General features: G+C 40.9%; 1 protein-coding gene across 1 annotated transcript in view; it reads left to right on the plus strand.

The window, feature by feature from the left end:
• Positions 1–10,045, plus strand: part of btbd8 (BTB domain containing 8) — a 93,845-nt gene extending 83,800 nt beyond the window's left edge. The window contains exons 17-19 of the mRNA XM_080195205.1: positions 105–244; positions 4,206–6,578; positions 8,644–10,045. Coding sequence (XP_080051331.1) covers positions 105–244; positions 4,206–6,578; positions 8,644–9,113 — 2,983 coding nt within the window. The 3' untranslated portion in view covers positions 9,114–10,045. The remainder of the gene's footprint in view (positions 1–104; positions 245–4,205; positions 6,579–8,643) is intronic.
• The last annotated feature ends 8,627 nt before the right edge of the window (positions 10,046–18,672 follow it).

The following is an 18,672-nucleotide window of genomic DNA, read 5'->3' on the forward strand; positions in this document are numbered from 1 at the left end:
AATAAATAAACTTTTTACTTTTAATTGCTGCTTTTATAGCTGGTGCTTTTTCAAAGACATGAAAAGGAATATGGAATGACTTTTGTTGTGTGTCTCTTTGGTAGTGTGCCAAACAAACAGAGAGCACAGAATAGAGATGAAGGGATGTCACAGGCTCACACGAAGAAAGTCTGGAATAGCAGCAGTAACTCAGTTGTTCAGCACAGAGCAAGGAGTGCATCTGGGACAGCAGGCAAAGCTAAAGGTACCACGAATATCCCTCATTTTTCAAAAATTTTATTTGTGTGTGTGTGGTAATTGTAAAATTAAACAGCTAACAGCCATTGCAAAATCTACATCTCAAAATCTCATGTGCTCATAATCTTTTGTGGTGACAACCTGATTATGTAACTATCAATGAACGCTTTGTAGTACTGCTCAAGCAAAATCTATTCAGCAAAGCCACTTAAATATGTTGACGCCTTCAGCAAAATACTTACCAAAATTCTATCTGTGCTGATATAAGGGTTTGTTGGTGGGGCCTCATTGATTACCCAAGCCTTGTTTTTGCTTCATTATAACAGCAGCATGTTGACCCAGTGAAGAATATCAGAAATAGGAATAGACAATGTGTTCACTCAGGTCCAATTCATCACTCAATATCATGGGTGATCTTCAATTCCAACTCCAATTTCCTGCACTATCCCCTTATTCTTACTGTTATTTTAGTGTTCCAAAGTCTTAGCAATCTGTCTTGAATTTACTCTGACTGGAATTTTCTATCTAGAGAATGTTCAAAGATTCGCAGCTTCTGAGTGAAGAAATTTCTCCCCATCTCAGCCCTGAATGGCTAATCCTATATCCTGAGACCATGACCCATGGTTTTAATTGGCCAGAGGAACCAGCAAGAATTTTGATTGTTTCAATGAGATCACCTCTCATGCTTTCTAAACTCCAAAGAGAGCAAGTCCATTGTACTCGCTCTCTCCTATATGACAAGTCTCTCATTCTGGGAATCAATCTAGTGAACTTCTGTTGCATTACTTCTAAGTTAAAAGTATACTCCCTTGAGTAAGGAGATCAAAAGTATACACAATTCCAGATGTGGTTTCACTAAAGCCCTGTGCAGCTGTAGCAATGTCTCCTTGCTCTTACTCCAACTGTTTTACAACAGAGGTTAACAATAGGAGCAGTACGGTGGCACAATGGTTAGTACTGCTGCTTCACAGTGCCAGGAACCTGGGTTCAATTCCCAGCTTGAGTCACTGTCGGTGTGGAGTCTGCATGGGTTTCCTCCGGGTACATCGGTTTCCTCCCACAATCCGAAAGACGTGCTGGTTAGGTGCATTGGCCATGCGAAGTTCTCCCTCAGTGTACCTGAACAAGTGCCAGTGTGTGGCAACTAGGGGATTTTCACAATAACTTTAGTGCAGTATGAATGTAAGCCTACTTGTGACACTAATAAATAGTAATAAATGAACGAAAAAAAGTACCGTTTGCCTCCCTAGCTTGCTTTTCTTGAATGCTAACTTTGTGATTTCAGTACAAGGATACCCACATTTCTCTGCTTATAACATTTACAAGCCTCATGTACCAAATAATGATTCCCTTTTTGCAAATGGTATCAAACTAATTCATTAGTCTTTTCTCTATTCGAAAGCATTCAATTTTTTTTGCAATGTTCCTTGTGCTGTGCTTTCAGACCACATTAACCTTCTCTGGAGAAGTTCCAGTGAATTAATCTTGCTGTTCAACATATCCCTTTCCTTGAATGTTTAATATCCTTTGGCAAGGATACACAAGCCAATATTTTTCTGTGCACAGCATAATAAACTCTTTTAATGATTAAAAGTCCATGTTGAATAAATTTTTGTGTGTACAAATAATTTGGGTTTCTTATGGGTCAAGTGCTAGTCAGACCAGAAGACTGGTTCCATTCTCAGATTGTGCTTTGTTGTTAACCGTGGTGCTAGCGAGGGGAAAAGTCTAACCTAGTTGCTGATTTAGACTGCATTGTGATTTTTAAATCTAGAAATGTGTAGTGATTCACTGAGTGAGAATGGGTTAGGGTTCGACTATGATCCTCTCCAGATAAAATAGACTATCCAAGTTCAAAACTAGGCTCCTCACCTGGGTGAGCTAACAAAGAGTTTAAAGTTGATCTATTTATTTGTGTCATAAGTAAGCTTACATTAACACTAATGAAGTTACTGTGAAAATCCCCTGGTAGCCACACTCCAGTGCCTGTTCGGGTACACTGAGGGAGAATTTAGCATGGCCATTGCACCCTAACCATCATGTCTTTTTGGACAGTGGGAGGAAACTGAAGCACCTGGAGGAAACCCACGCAGACATGGGGAGAATGTGCAGACACCACAGACACAAGGAGAATGGATAGACTCCACACACGACAGTGTGACAAGGTTCGATTCCCAAGCCGGGAATCGAACCTTGGTCCCTTGGCAGTGTGGGGCAGTGTGCTTGCCACCGTGCTGAGTTACTCAGATCAATGAATCAGTGGCCCAAGTGGACCCTGCACCCTAAAAGGAATTTCTTTTGTCAAAAAAAGACAATGCAATTAGAAATAATGAACTGCATGCTAAATAGTCTACGTATGTTAGAAATTGAAGATGACTTTGATTTGTCTGATTTCATGATTTATATAATTTTGTTTTAATTAAATTTCAATTTAAGAGCAAGTGCATTTTACAAATGAGTAAAATTGTCATCTGAAGCAAAGGTTCAATTTTCCAGCCGCTCCAAATTAATGGATGTTAGTTTATGGAAGTATACAGAAAGACATTAAAGCTTATGGAATTGGCATGTAGCAGCCAATTGAGGCTGTGAAGTAGTGATAATATAATTAGACTAGTAACCCAGAGATTGAGGGCATTGCTTTGGGAACTGGGGTTCGAACCCCACCTTGGCAGATGGTGGTTATTAAAGTCAATAATGATCAATGTTGATTGTTATAAAAACCCATCTGGATCACTAATGCTCCTTTAAGGAAGGAAATCTGCCACCCTTGTCTGGTCTGACCTACATGTGACTCCAAACTCGTAGCAATGTGGTTAACTCTTAAGTGCCCCCTGAAAGCTACTCAGCACAAAAGCAATCGGGGAATGGGGAGGAAATGTTGGCCTTGTCACTGACACACACACACACACACACACACACACACACACACACACACACACACATCTAATAAATACTAAAAAAAACAGTGGTATAGCAAGTGTGAGGTGCAACATTTTGTTGGTGAGAAAAGAGGCTGCATAATCCCTGAAAAATAAGTTTCCTACTGTTGTTGAGGAGCAAAGGGATCTGTGGGTATAGATAAACAAATCCCTGAAATTGGTGATGTTTAAAAAGTAAACAGGGCACTGGGATTAATTTCTGGAGGGGTTGTAAAAGCAAAGAGAGCGTGCCATTCTTGTATTGAACTTTGGTTGGAGCATACATAGACAGGAGCTATTCATTGTGCTCCATACTACAGAAAGGATATCAAGGGACTGGATAAAGTGAAAATATGTAATAGGGTGGTACTGAGATGATATACCTATCAGAGAGAGAATTGAACAAGATGAGACTTTTTGACTGAGGGAATGACTAACAGAGGTCTTTTGAAGATTTATGAAAGGTTTTGACAGGGTAGATGTAGACAAAGACAGAAAATGCTGGAAAATCTCAGCAGGGATGACAGCATCTTGACACTGGCACGGTGGCATAGTAGTTTGCACTGCTGCCTCACAGCACCAGGGACCCCAGTTCAATTCCCGGCTTGGGCCACTGTCTGTGTGGGTTTCCCCCAAGTGCTCTAGTTTCCTCAGAGTCTGAAAGACGTGCTGGTTAGGTGCATCGACCTGAACAGGCGCTGGAGTGTGGCGACTAGGGGAACTTCATAGTAACATCATTCCAGTGTTCGTGTAAGCCTTACTTGTGACTACTCAGTAAATCCAGTAAACTTTACTCAGTAAACTTTACTCAGTAAACTTTACTCAGTAAACTTTACTCAGTAAACTTTACTCAGTAAACTTTGTCTCCACATCTGAGTAGAGTAGAACTAATATTTCAAATCTAGGTGACCCTTCGTCAGAGCTCTGACGAGCAACATTTTTGGTCATTATGCTGTCAGTTTGTGGATGTGGCACTTCAAATGTATTTTTTTTCAGAACTGTATAGTATGACATACACTAACAATTTTAACCATTCTCCTGTCACTCTAGATTCAAAAGGAGAGCTGGTGAATTTGGAGAAAGACCCTGCTTCTGACCGAAGTGACTCATCAAAGCAGGCGGCCAAAGTTTCAACCAGCGAAGTAATAATCGGTAATGAGACGCTTGCAAAAGCTCACTCTAAACCAGCGAAAGCAGCTGCCCTCACTACCGTGAAGACAAATACAAGGAAAATGGCACAAATTGGCACCACAAGTCCAAGGACACCTATTAATTCCAGTAAATTTGCACTGAAAGAGAAAAGTACATCTTTGCCCAACGTAAGGAAGCCATCAACTAAACTGCTTGCAGCTACAAACAAGGCCAGTTCCAGCCTGAAAAGATCCATCTCTAGCTGTCATGACAAGGCAGCTCCAAATTCTCCGTGCCATGATGTGAAAAGTGAAACGCGGATAAAAAATGATCAAGTGGGAGCAAATAATCAATCAGCACATGGCCAGCATACCGAAGTGTTACCAGCTGCTTCACAAGATAGCAAGTTGGCAGGAGGAGACCAGATTTTGACCCATGCCCTTTCAAACAATCTACCTAGCTTTGGTAAAAAGGCAAATCTTTGTACGTTAGAACATACGCCTGCCACTTCACTTGTGGCAGATGTGTTTAATTCTGAAGATCATTTAACACAGGAACCATCTGAAGACATTGGACTAAAGTCAAATCTGCAAATCACTCAAGCTCATTCATCAACTGCAAATAAGGAATCCCCAAGTGATCCATCTTCTGAAACAAAGCTACCAATGTTTCATGAAGGTGACAGCCCAAAGGAAGGCCCTCTTCAAAGAGAAGGTAATTGTGCGATAATAGTTAAATTAGACCATCTTTTGCAAGATGATGAGCAAGAAGGAGAGTCACTTCTAAGTACGGATGTACTTGAACTAAACGATGCAACAATGTCTGCTCATTCGTTTGACCGAACCAGCGATGCTGTAGATTGTAACATTAAACAAGATGTCAACCAAGTTCTGTCAAACTCGCCGAAAGAAATGGCTGAGACAGGGATCACTGAAAGTCACGCGTCTGCAGAAACTCCGCTAGTGGAATCTTGGAACTTGGGTACTAAAGTCTCTCCAGCTTCAGACGCATCTTTCCCAAAACAAAGCCCAGACACAGACACTGGAAGCGCAACAACATCATCAGATGATATAAAACCCAATTCCGAGGACTATGATGCTGGAGGTTCCCAGGATGATGATGGATCGAATGGGCGGGGTGTTTCCAAGTGCAGCACGGTTGTATGTCATGACTTTCTCGGGAGAAGTAGCAGTGACACAAGCACGCCAGAGGAACTGAAGGAATATGACACTGGATTAAGAGTAGAAGTGAAAGTGAAGGGTACCGAGCCTCATGGAAAGACACGAGGTACGAATATGAGAGAATCAATAAGTAATCACTGTCCCAGAATATCTCCAGGGATTAAAGCTGTGGAAAAGGGCTCTGAGGAAGACGCTGTGCCTGTTGTTGAGAAATTAGATCCCGTCTCCGACCTCTTGTCGTCTTCATGTGAAGTGACTGAAGAAGATAAGTCAGAAATTGAGAATGCAGAAGAAATCTTCCCTCCCCCACTTCCTGCTCCTCCTCCCCTGCCCCCTTCTGACCAGGACATCTATCATTTTCAAGGTATTGACAACCTGGCTTTTGAAGATGTAACTGAAAATGAGACAGAGGTCACAAACTTTTCTTCAGCTGCAAATTTCAAGCGTTCTGTTTTGCTGTCTGTGGATGAATGTGAAGAGTTGGGTTCCGATGAAGGAGAAGCAGAAAGTCCCCTTGCCTACTCTTTCGATTCTCTGACTCCCTCTGACGTATTTGACAGTGGTTCCCATGAGGGTGGCCCCCAACGTTATGGGAGAACTTACTATTCGCGATACTCACTAGAAATTGATGATGATTTTTTGGTATGTGGTCAGCCTCATGTGGAGAAGGACAAGAAACAATCAAGAGGTCCAAGTCCTTCAGGGGATGTGGATGAAACTAACATGCTATCTAACGATGCACTGCCACAGGTTGCTTCAACAGAAATGGAACAGGCAACAAGCGTCACTACTGCACCTGGGTCAGACCATCTTGGCGAAGGAGAAAATGAGCACGTAGAAAAAGACTGGATGGAAGGAAGTGTACTCAAGAACCAATACGAGGGTAACATGTTGCCTGAAAAAAATGTTATCCAGCCTCCAGGTGACGGCGATGATGACAATAGACATCAGGAAAGACCCTGCCATTTGCATCTCTGCCAGAAAGGGGATTCTTCCAGTATACACGAGGGCGACGTTGATGCAAATGAGCTTTTAGCTAACGTGGATAAAGAGCATGTGCAAGGTTACTACTCAACATCCAGTGAGCAAACTAATAATACTTTGCCAGCAGGTAATGTATACTGTAATTAACCTTTGATACCAACAGAAACCACTTGGTCTGAAGACAGCACTTGATCTTCTGTGCCACGTTGCCCAAACGTAGGGGAATAAAAGTAAGACCACATCAGTTTAGTTTGTGGAACTGCGGGGAATTTTAAGTCAAAACAACAAAATGTCAAGGGGGAAGATTTGAGGTACAAAAAGTGGGGAGTACACCTTGTATTATTAACCGTGAACGTGTACATTTTTTTCCAGTAACCGTTAGCATGAATACTGAGCACTTAAGTTATTTCATATCTAATTATAATGACTTGTTGAAAGAAAACATGCACTCCAGGATCCTCTGGCCGTTTTCTATGTATGACATTAAAAATCATTTAGCCAATACCATGTATTTGATATGTGTATTTAATGTATTAAACCAGATGCTGGTAAGTGGACCTTCTTGGAGATCTATTGCACATTGAATTTACGGAGCTAGGCATGCGAGACCAGACCAACACAACCCTTCAAGCCGTTGGAATGCCAAAGTGTTAGACTTAGAGAGCTAGTTGCAAAGTCTGAGTTGCAAGCAAGTGTGTTTTCACACTCGAACAAGTTAAAGTGGTGTGGTCTCAGGACATGTGGGAAAATGTTACAATGCCAATTGATAAGTGAAACTAAATGACATTTGCACTGAAATGTTAATAGCAGTACTTGTACACAGTTCTGTAAATCAAAATTAATTAGGTTTAAGGTAACTGGCCAGCTGCAAAATGTATTATGGATGCTGTATTTGTTTTGTCCAGGATGTAATTAAAATTATTTGTGCTTGTATTCCTAATAAGTTAAGTTCTGCCAAATGTATTTGTGTTGTTGGCTTTCTGGTTTGCTTAGCAATGACAATTAAGATTTTTGCTGAGTTTTATTTTGCTTGATGAATGATTGAACTTTTAACTGGTTTACTAACTTAATAAACTGCATCAGATTTTCCTGATCTTTTTTATTTAATTTTTTAAAAAATATTTGAGTGTGTAGCAGAATACCGAACACCAAATCAGACTAAACCAATGCACAAACTATTAGCACATGGCCAATAATGCCTGCAATTAGAATAATTAAAATTGAGGTTTAACTGAACTTTAAACCAGCCAATCACATTTTTATCCGTTTAGTAGTAGCTGAATCACGAGGGCAATATTATCGATGACCAGTAAATAGTACCACAAGGATCACCTGGAGTAATGTTACCCATAAAAACTACTTGATGTCTTTTCCTTTTACTGGAATCATTTGGTTCAAAATTAGGCAATGGCCTAGTGGTATTATCTCTAGTCTATTAATCCAGAAGTTCAGCTAATGTTCTGGGGACCCGGGTTCGAATCCCACCATGGCAGCTGATGGAATTTGAATTCCAGATATTTTTATTGAATTAAGAATCTACTGACGACCACGAAACCATTGTCGATTGCCAGAAAAGCCCACCTGGTTCAATAATGCCCTTTAGGGAAGGAAACCTGCTGTCCTCGCACGTGACTCCAGATCCACAGCAATTTGGTTGACTCTCAAATGCCATCCAAGGGCCACTAGTGATGGGCAATAAATGCTGGCCAGCCAGCGACGCCCATGTCTCATAAATTAATTTTCTTAAAAAAATAAACAATTTAATAGATTTGTCAAAAATTCTCTGCTGTTTTAACAAAGGTAAGAATTCACCAATTTTATACCAGTGACTGCCTGTGTGAAGATAAGTTTCAGAAGAATGCATAGCGCATTTGTACAATATTTAACACCCATTATGATTTCCCTACCAACTTGTTTCTGGATTAACTAACTGGATTACATTAATGCTTTTACTTTGATCATGCATCTTTTTATTTGGCCACGTGACTTTGTTGGTTCATGCTCTGTTAACCTTCATTAACTTGTATCCTGCTACTGCCCTCAAGTCCGTCAGAAACTGCTTTGTAGTTCATTAATCGTTATTGCAATCAGTCTTTTTTAACCAAAATATTTCACAGTATTCTGCAGCAGCCCCGGTTGGAGTTTTTCAGTATTGGAATTTTTACAATGTTTAGTATTATGAATTGTTTCAGGAAACTTAGCTGATTGCGACAGATCACAAAGCTGTACATTTGAGCGTCGCCCTTCAAAAACCCTCTCTCCCATATACGAGATGGAGATAACTGAAGATATGGAACGGAACTCCGAGGTAGAAGTGAGTCAGGAGCATCGAGAAGAAAATGAACACTTTGCAGAAAGAGACTGGATACTTCTGAAGCAGCTTCTTGGAGATCAGGACCTAAATTGCGGGGTTGTTAACTGTCTACCTGAAGACGTCAACCTAGCACAGTATCTTATCAACCAAACACTCTTCCTTTCTAGAGATGCTTGCAAGACTTCAGGTAAAATTGCAGTTGAGAAAGAGGCACTATGTAAATGGACTGAACTGCTCTCTCCATCCGAAGACTCTACAGCCAGCATTACAGTGGCTAGTTTTTCCCCAGAAGAATCAGTGTCCCCACAGGGGGAATGGACAATTGTCGAACTGGAAACCCACCACTAGCCTAACCTCTAAATTGTATACATTGGGTTGCAAGCAGAATTAGATTTTTGTTTCGTAGCTTGACCAGGTTTTATTGCATCACTACTGGATGCAACAGTAGATAATAAACTTATATAAATTTTTGTTACAAAATTGCCATTTGGAGGGTGTTTGTGAAGAGGCTTTTGTATAATAACGTTTGCTTTATCTCAATGTGAGACTCAGGAAAAATAAAAATTTTGTAAGTTATTAGTCCAAATCCCTAAAACTGGAAAGTAAATTTACTTTCATTTTCCTAATGTAACATGTTAGTAAAACTAAAATCAATTTGATTACTTTCAAGAATGAGTCATCTGGAAAAAAGAATCTCATTTGGTAATATGGAGAGAATTTAGAAATCCCAGGATGTTGGAATTTTCTTAAAACTGTTTACTTATGTTAAAAAAAAATCTTGTTTTGGAATCCAGCACAGCTATGGCAACTTGTACTTTATTTTTTTTATTTGAGATTTTTTTGATACCACATCTCCCTGGGACCAAAATCTGAACTCATTTGTTTAACTCCCTGTTTGACAAAATAAACTACAGGATACGTGGCAGCTCCTGGCTGCTTGTAAAATGTGGATTTGTTAAAGCAAAATGGGAATTTTCTTTATCACAGCAGGTGTAATTTTGACATCCTCAGCTGGATTAACATAAACTAGACCCTTTGAACATGAAGCACACCCCTTTCTGAAAAAAATAGCTTCACAAAAATCTCAATCGTTTTGATTTCCAAAACAAAGCTTGATCTTTTAAAAAAAAATGTTGATTTGTTTTGCATCATGTAAATCCGGGAGGTAGTCATAGTTTTATTATCATGTCACTTGTTTTGACCAGATCAAAAACCATTTGAACAAACTGGTGGAAATTATTCATAGAATCCCTACTGTGCAGAAGAGGCTGTTTTTGCCCATTGAATCACAGCAAGTCTCTGACAGAGTATCTTACTTAACCCTCTCTGCCCCACCACCTCCTCCCCCCCCCCCCCCCATCCCTGTAAATCCACACATTTACCATGGCTAATCCATCTAACATACACATCTTTTAAACGTGAAGGGGCAATTTAGCACGGCCAAGTTTAGATCAATTCATACAGGGGATATTAAAATTGCCTTTTTCTGTGTTTGGTCAAACACCCTGATTTGATTTAGAAAACCCTCTCCAGCTTCCCCTTAAACAGGACTTAGTCATGTGGAAAGGACCAATTTTGGGGGGTGGGGGGTGGGGGGTTGGGGGGGGGGGGCGGAACCAGTTCATCTGCGCAGTTAGAAAAAGCTTTCCCGTTCCCTTGTAGCTATTGTCCCTGAGTTTGAAAAAGACAAAATTTTCTCACCTGCATACCAATACAAACAAGCTAGTTTCAGTTCAGAGATCCAGCTTTTGTATCCAACAAGTTAGATTGGTCTTTAGACTTAAATGTGGGTGAATAATTAACCAATAAAAATATTTATTACCCAAGCATTCAACTGGTCTTGATGCTTTTTAACTAAATGCACTCCTATCAAGACATGGAAAAATATTATGCTGTGTGCCTTGTTCACACTATGCTGTAAAGGAAATCGTAGAATCCTACAGTGCAGAAGGAAGCTATTCAGCCCATCGAGTCTGCACTGACACCAACCCCATTCAGGCCCTACCCCGGCTTAGTTATCCTGCTGCTGTCTCTAACCTATCATATCCCGGGACACTAAAGGTTAATATAGCATGTCCAATCAACCTAACCTGCCCACCTTTGGATGATAGCCTGCATTTAAAAGCTAATAGTTATGCTAAAGGCCTGAGGGATCTTTGTGGTTCAAAAGCTGCTTAACCAATTATAATGAAATGCATCAACTTCAGCGTTTGATTGCAGACAGTTTTGTATTTTCCTGCTCCTTGTTTTGAAAGTAAGGGAGATGTTCTATTTGCAAAATTCACCCAGTTATAGGCTATCTTGAGTCATTTCAAATCAAAAATTGTCATCCCTCTTCCCCCCCATTCCCTTCATGTTGTCACCTTGCACAACATTCCAACACCTCTACTTTCTCACAAAACTAAGGAAATATGGCATGTCAGCTACGACTCTCACCAACTTTTACAGATGCACCATAGAAAGCATTATTTCTGGTTGTATCACAGCTTGGTATGGCTCCTGCTCTGCCCAAGAAACTACAAAAGATCATGAATGCAGCCCAATCCATCATGCAAACCAGCCTCCCATCCTTTGACTCTGTCTATACTTCTCCATGCCTCAGCAAAACAGCCAGTATAATTAAGGACCCCATACACCCCGGACAATCTCTCATCTTTTTCTGTTGGGGAAAAAGATACAAAAGTCTGAGGTCACGTACCAACTGGCTCAAGAACAGCTTCTTCCTTGCTGCCATCAGAATTTTGAATGGATGTACCTTGCATTAAGCTGATCTTTCTCTACACCCTAGCTATGATTGTAACTACACTCTGCATTCTCTTGTTCCCTTTTATATGAGCGGTATGTTTTGTCTGTATAGTGTGCAAGAAACAATACTTTTCACTGTATACTGTTACATAATAAATCAAATCAAGGGATGAGGTGCAGAAGACTTAAAGCAGGTAAGAAATATTGGAATGTTTTGGGGTGACTTTCTCGAACTATTTTTCTCCTCGGAATAAGAAAATAATACTTGGTGTTTTTCCTGGAACTGCGTTCCAAAGGGGCCGGTAAATCAAAATTGAGAACTTGTATTGTGCAATCTGTGGTATTCGCACATCAGTAACGTACCTTGAGGGACAGGTCAGTTCTGTAGAAATGTACATTGTTCTTTGATGTTTTGGAGAAACACCTGATTCTGGTTATTGTAAATGTTGGTGTTTTAGAGAAACTACAAAATAGAAAATTAAGTGATGCATTTTGAATTAGTGTCACCTAAAGTTTGTGTTTTTTCCCCAATACAGTAATAGGCTAGCAATGAAAAACAATATGATCATTCTCTTAAGTAGGGTCTTGTGCACAACATCCGCTTTAGCAAACCTCAGTAAAATGCTCTTCTATGAAAGAACTGGGCATCCCTGGAGGTTTCCTAAATTCAAAAACAGATGTCTGACAAACTGATATTTAATGGCTTTGAACCTCATCTTCCTTGCAACTTATAAATACAAAAACTAGATCATGGCTTAGTTTCCAATTATTGCATCACCTAAATTCCGTGAATCCTTGGAAAAAGGCATTAAAAATGTTTTTGAGAAAAATTCTATAAAGGTTGCACATGAAGTTTTAGATGCCAACTAGAATCCCTACAGTGCAGAAAGAGGCCATTCAGCCAATCAAGTCTGTACTGACCACAATCCCACCCAGGCCATATTCCTGTAACTCCACATATTTACCCTGCTAATCCCCTGACACTAAGGGGCAATATAGCATGGCCAATCATCTTTGGACTGTGGGAGGAAACTGGAGCACCCAGAGGAAAGCAACGCAGACACAGGGAGAATGTGCAAACTCCACACACACAGTGACCCAAGTTGGGAATTGAACCAGGTCACTGGCGCTGTGAGGCAGCAGTGTTAACCACTGTGCTGCCCCCTATTTTGTTTAGTATCTGCTATAGTTATTCTAATTTTGCAATTTAAAATTTCATTATCATTTGAAACCTTGTCACTAAATTCCCATATTTTGTAATATGTTCACTTTGTATCAACAATTTTAAAAATACACTAAACGATTTCCTGTAAAGTTGCAATGTAGCTTTCTGGTGAAGAAGGTTATATAGACTAAAACATGTAGATGCAGTTCAGTCTCAATTTTATGTGGCTATTTTCATCAAAAATGCAAATACAATGTAAACTGTTTTAATGTATTCTCTTGTCATTGGCACTGTTGTACCTCAGGAGGGCACAATTCCAGCATAACTAGTTTGCATAGGCAGTTCATGTTATGAATGGACATGGGAATTTTATAATGAAAAGATTTCAGCTGTTTGGTCAGCACAGATTCTTGATACAAAGGATGCAAAATAACACCCCGGTTTTCTCCTTCAGTCTTCATATCTATAAGCACAGTTGCTGCAGTTTTATGAGTACCTCAAATGTGTTCTTGCCTTTTTTTTGGATTTTGAGTGATGCCTAACAGTGGGAACTGTGTGCGCAAAGGCAGTTTGGATGGGATCAGACCCTAACATAGAACTGACCAGCCTGTTAATAGCTGGCTAAGTAAAAACATGCAAAATGGTCACATGGGCTTGACATTCTACAATGGCACATGTTCTTGGGAAAGGAGAGAAATTGTAGCAAGTTGCAATGTATAATGTAAACAATGGAAAAACCAATGTACCTCAACTGCAATCTTTTGATAGGAGTTTATTTACATGAGCAACTTTCAAATTGAATTTAATGTGATGTTTTTAAAAAAATGTAGTGATGTATATTTTCAGATCCTGTGGTGTCCAGTCCAGATATCTATTAGTAATTTTGTAGCTTATCTTTAAAGCAAACACAATTTTCAATAAATTCATTTTTAGTAACATTGTCTTGCATGATTTTAATCAAGATTTTGTGCTGATGTCATGATTTTAATGCAAAATTCATTTTCAGAAAACAGTTGAAAGTGATCAGAATGTTCAATATGTTTTGTGTTTTCAACTAACTTTATTAGGTAAATGAGGCAATAAGAAACGGAATAATTCATGTTACTTACATCTTGTATTCATTCCTGACATTTAGCACCAATATGACTCTCTTGTAAAAAGGCAATGGATTACATCATGGATGAACTTCCTATGCTGCCCACTGCTTGCTAAAAATATAAAGGGATGACTTGTTTTCCATTTTCTGCTTTTACTTGGCAGGTCTGACAGCAATTCTGGAGAGAGAAATAGATGTTTCTGCTCCATCACCTTTCATCAGAACTGGGAATAAGTTTTGAACAAGGGGGTGGATGGGACAAGGACAAAGAAAGATCTGTGATGGGGAGGAAGACAGAAGAGGTTGAGAGCAGAGTTAGTCTCACAGGGCCAAAGGAAATAATGATGTAGCAAGAAAAGAACCAAAAAACAAATCTGCCTAGAACAGATGTGCTGCTGACAAGGCATAAGGGAACAACAAATGCATGCAAAAAAAAACAAATTGGTGAAGGGAGGAGGAGAAGAGCTTATGGTCTGATAGGTATGAGCACAATGAGTCCAGAAGGCTCAATGGGCTGAATGGTCTCCTTCTGCACTGTAGGATCTATGCTTCTATCTTTTCACACACTCTTCATAGAATCTTGCAATTCAATATGAAAGCCGGTAAGAGCAACCTTACCGTTCTGGGAGGGAGGGGAAGGTGAGAGCAGAAGTGCAGGAAAGGTAGTGGAGACAGGTGAGGGCCTTGTCAACCCCGGTGGAAAGGAATCCTCAGTTGAGGGGTAAAAAGACAACTCTGAAATACAGTGTGGATGGCTGCTTCATTGAAACAAATCTGACTGAGACAGAGGAACTGGGAGATGGGAATGGAGTCCTTAACATGACTACTGCCTTGCTGCTGAACTTTTTATTCAGAATGCGCACACAGTACTTAAATTACTGAGACTGTAACTGCAGAATATTTACTGCTAGTTTATCCAAGTTGCTTGTAAATAGCCATGCTTGATTGCACATCATATTGTGAGTACTCCATAGAAAACCCTTAGGTCTCCATCCTTTACTGCAAAACAGCCCTCTTAGTTATTCATCCTACTTCATTCTATGTAATGTAAACATGCTTTCTGAAAGGATATTGGCTCTGACAAACTGGAGTCTGTATGAGTAGAGTTGAGAAATACCACAGGCCAAAAACAATTAGTGGGTGTCATATATAGACCCCCAACCTGCAGTGGGGATTGGCATTAAACATTAATTTAATGATGATGTGATAAGGGAATAGCGGTGATCATGGATGATTTTAATCTGCACAAAGATTGGGAAAATCAAATGAGCCACAATGTAGAAGAGGAATTCTTGCCCAAGGAACCAACTAGAGAGCAGGCCATCTTATACTGGGTACTGTGCAATGAGAAGGGAATCATTGCCAATGTAGCTGTACAAGACCCTTGGTGATGAACTACCATAACATGATAGAATTTTTTTTATCACGATGGAGAGTGAAGTAGTTGATTTGGAGACTGGGTTGCTGAATCTTAAGGAAACTGAGGATATGAGGCATGAGTTGGCCTTGACAGATTGGGGAGAGTTACTTAAAGGGATGACAGTGGGGGAACCACACCAACTGTTTGCTCCTGTCTGGCACAAAAGCAAAATGGGTAAGAGAGCTAATCCATGGCTTACAAAGGAAATTAGAGAGAGTATCGAATCTAAGGGAAAAAGCATACAGATTGGCCAAGAAAAGTAAGAATCTGAGGATTGGGAGCAGTTTAGAATTCAGTGAAGAAGGACCAAGGGCTTGATTATGAAGGGGAAAATACAATACAAAAACTTTCTAGGAACGTAAAGACTGACACTAAGAGTTCCTATGGATATGTGAAGAAAAAGAGCTTGGTGAAGACAAATGTAGGCCCCTTACAGACAGAACTGGGAGAATGTATAAGCGGGGACAAAGAAATGGTCGAGCAACTGAATATTTCACAAAAGACACAAATCAGACATCAGAAATGTTGGAGAATACAAGATTGAGTGAAGAACTGAGAAAGATCAATATTAGTAGAGAAATGGTACTGGGAAAATTGATGCGATTGAAGGCAGATAAGTCCCTGATAATCTACATCCCAGAGTGGCTCTAGGAATAGCAGATGCATCAGTGGGCATCTTCCAGGATTCTATAGACTCAGGAACAGTCCCTGCAGACTGGAGGGTAGCGAATGTCACTCCAATATTCTAAAAGGGAGGTAGAAAATAGAGAATTATAGACCAGTAAGCTTGGGGAAAATTTTCAAATCCATTATCAAGGACTTAATAGTAGAGCATTTAGAAAGCAGTGGCAGGATCAGACAGATTCAGCATAGATTCATGAAGGGGAAATAATGCTTGTCAAATCTGTGGGAATTCTTTGAAGATATAACTAATAGAGTTGACGAAGTGGAGCCAGTAGATGTGGACTTCCAGAAAGCATTTGACAAAGTTCTACACAAGAGATATCCACTGCTTGCCGAAGTCCAGGTCTGAGGTGACACTGACTTATACAAGAAAGCCAGATACGATCTAAGGAGATCCATCAAAGATGCCAAAAGACAATACAGGACCAAGCTAGAGTCCCAGGCTAGCCACACCAACCCCTGCTGACTTTGGCAAGGTCCGGAAGCCATAACAGGCTACAAGAGGAAGGCTTGTAAAATCGCCAGCTCCAATGCACCGCTCCCTGATGAGCTCAATGCATTTGACACCCGTTTTGAGCAAGAGGTCAGTGAGAGCATGCTCTCCATTCTGGATGAACCTATATCTGGGTTCACCATTGCAGGTGTCAGAGCAGCTTCTTTGAAGGTCAACACATGGAAAGCAACTGGCCTGGATGGGGCACCCAGAAGTGCACTCAGATCCTGCGTGGATCAGCTGGCGGAGATATTCACAGACATCTTCAACCTCCCTCTACAACAATCTGAGGTTCCAATCTGCTTCAAGAAGATGACCATCATCCCGGTACCTAAGGAAAACCAAGCAGCAAGTCTTAATGACTATTGGCCGGTGGCTCTGACATCCATCGTTATGAAGTGCTTCTAAAGTACACTGTATGAATCAATTCCAGCCTACCAGATTACCTGGATCCACTACAGTTTGCACACCACAGCAAGAGGTCCACAACAGTTGCCATTTCCCTGGCCCTACACTCAGGTGTCCTTGTTATCTAGGTGTTCCAGGGTTGTGTCAGATTCCTATTTATTGACTACAGCTCAACCTTCAACACTATTATTCCACAAAACTCATTTCCAATCTCTGTGGCCTGGGCCTCGGCACTTCCCTCTGCAACTGGATCCTGAACTTCCAACTCACAGACCACAATCAGTAAAGCTGGACAACAACACCTCCTCCACAATCATCCTCAACACTGGCGTCCCATACGGTGTTCTCAGCCCCCTACTATATTCCTTATACATCTATGACTGTGTGGCCAAATTCCCCTCCAATTTGATTCTCAAGTTTGCTGATGATACCACTGTAGTGGGTCGGATCTCAAACAATGATGAGACAGAGGACAGGAATGAGATAGAGAAACTGGTGCGGCATCAATAATCTCTCCCTCAATATCAACAAAATGAAAGAGATTGTCATTGACCTCAGGAAGTGTAAAGGAGAACATGCCCCTGTCTACATCAACGGGGATGAAGTAGAAACAGTTGAGAGGTTCAAGTTTTTAGGTGTCCAGATCACCAACAACCTGTCTTGATCTCCCCCTCCACCCCACCCCCGCAATGCCAACACTATAGTTATGTAAGCCCACTAACACCTCTACTCTCTCAGAAGACTAAGGAAATTTGGCATATCAGCTACGACTCTCACTAACTATTACAGATGTACCACAGAAAGCATTCTTTCTGGTTGTATCACAGCTTGGTATGGCTCCTGCACTGCCCACGACTGCAAGGCACTACAAAAAGTCGTGAACGTAGCTCAATCCATCACACAAACAAGCCTCCCATCCATTGACTCTGTTTACACTTCCCGTTGCCTCAGTAAAACAGCCAACATAATTAAGGATTATTAGCCCAATCCATCACGCACCCCGGACATTCTCTTTTCCATCTTCTTCCTTCGGGAAAAAGATACAAAAATCTGAGGTCACGTTTAATCGACTCAAGAACAGCTTCTTTCCTGCTGCCTGTTCCCGACAGTGGGGGGAGTCCAGAAGCAGGGGTTACAGTCTGAGGATTCAGGGTAGAGCATTTAGGACGGAGGTGAGGAGACATTTCTTCACCCGAAATGTGGTGAGCCTATGGAATTCATTACCACAGGAAGAAGGTGATGCCAAAACATTGAATGTATTCAAGAGGCGGTTGGATATGGCACTTGAGGCTAATGGGATCAAAGGTTTTGGAGAAAGAGCAGCATTTGGCTTTTGGGTTGTACAGTCAGCCATGATGGTGATGAAGGGTGGAGCAGGCTGGAAGGGTCAAATGGCCTCCTCCTGTTTCTATCTTCTATGTTTCTATGTTTTACTGTATGATCGAATGTCTGCAGGACATGAACATGCTTAAATATCTCAGGAAAGTTTTTAAATTGTGGGGAGGTTTTATTATTACCTATTATTATTGCACAGGTAATTATTCATTTGTTGAAATTCTCACATTCTTTTGCATGGATTTTTATTTATGTATTAAGACTGAGAAATGGAATTTTATCAATTACCTGTCCATTATAATCGTTAGTGTTGTATTACTGTTCCAAACACTAAAACTCAGGTACAAGGCAAGGGATGCCATTTTTTTCCCTTTGTTTGCAGCGCCCGATCTGGCGCATCTTCCAGCCCAGATCAGGCGCATCCTTCAGCGCCCGATCTGGCGCATCTTCCAGCGCAGGTGACGTCGAACCCATGCAGGCGGAAAGGCGCGGGGGGGGGGGGGGGAACGCGCGAGCGACCCCACGTGCTGACCGGCGGTGTGACGTCACGGGGCGTGTGTC

The sequence above is a fragment of the Carcharhinus amblyrhynchos genome, chromosome 9, assembly GCF_965287045.1.
Source record: "Carcharhinus amblyrhynchos chromosome 9, sCarAmb.v2.hapA, whole genome shotgun sequence".
NCBI classification, from domain to species: Eukaryota; Metazoa; Chordata; class Chondrichthyes; order Carcharhiniformes; family Carcharhinidae; genus Carcharhinus; species Carcharhinus amblyrhynchos.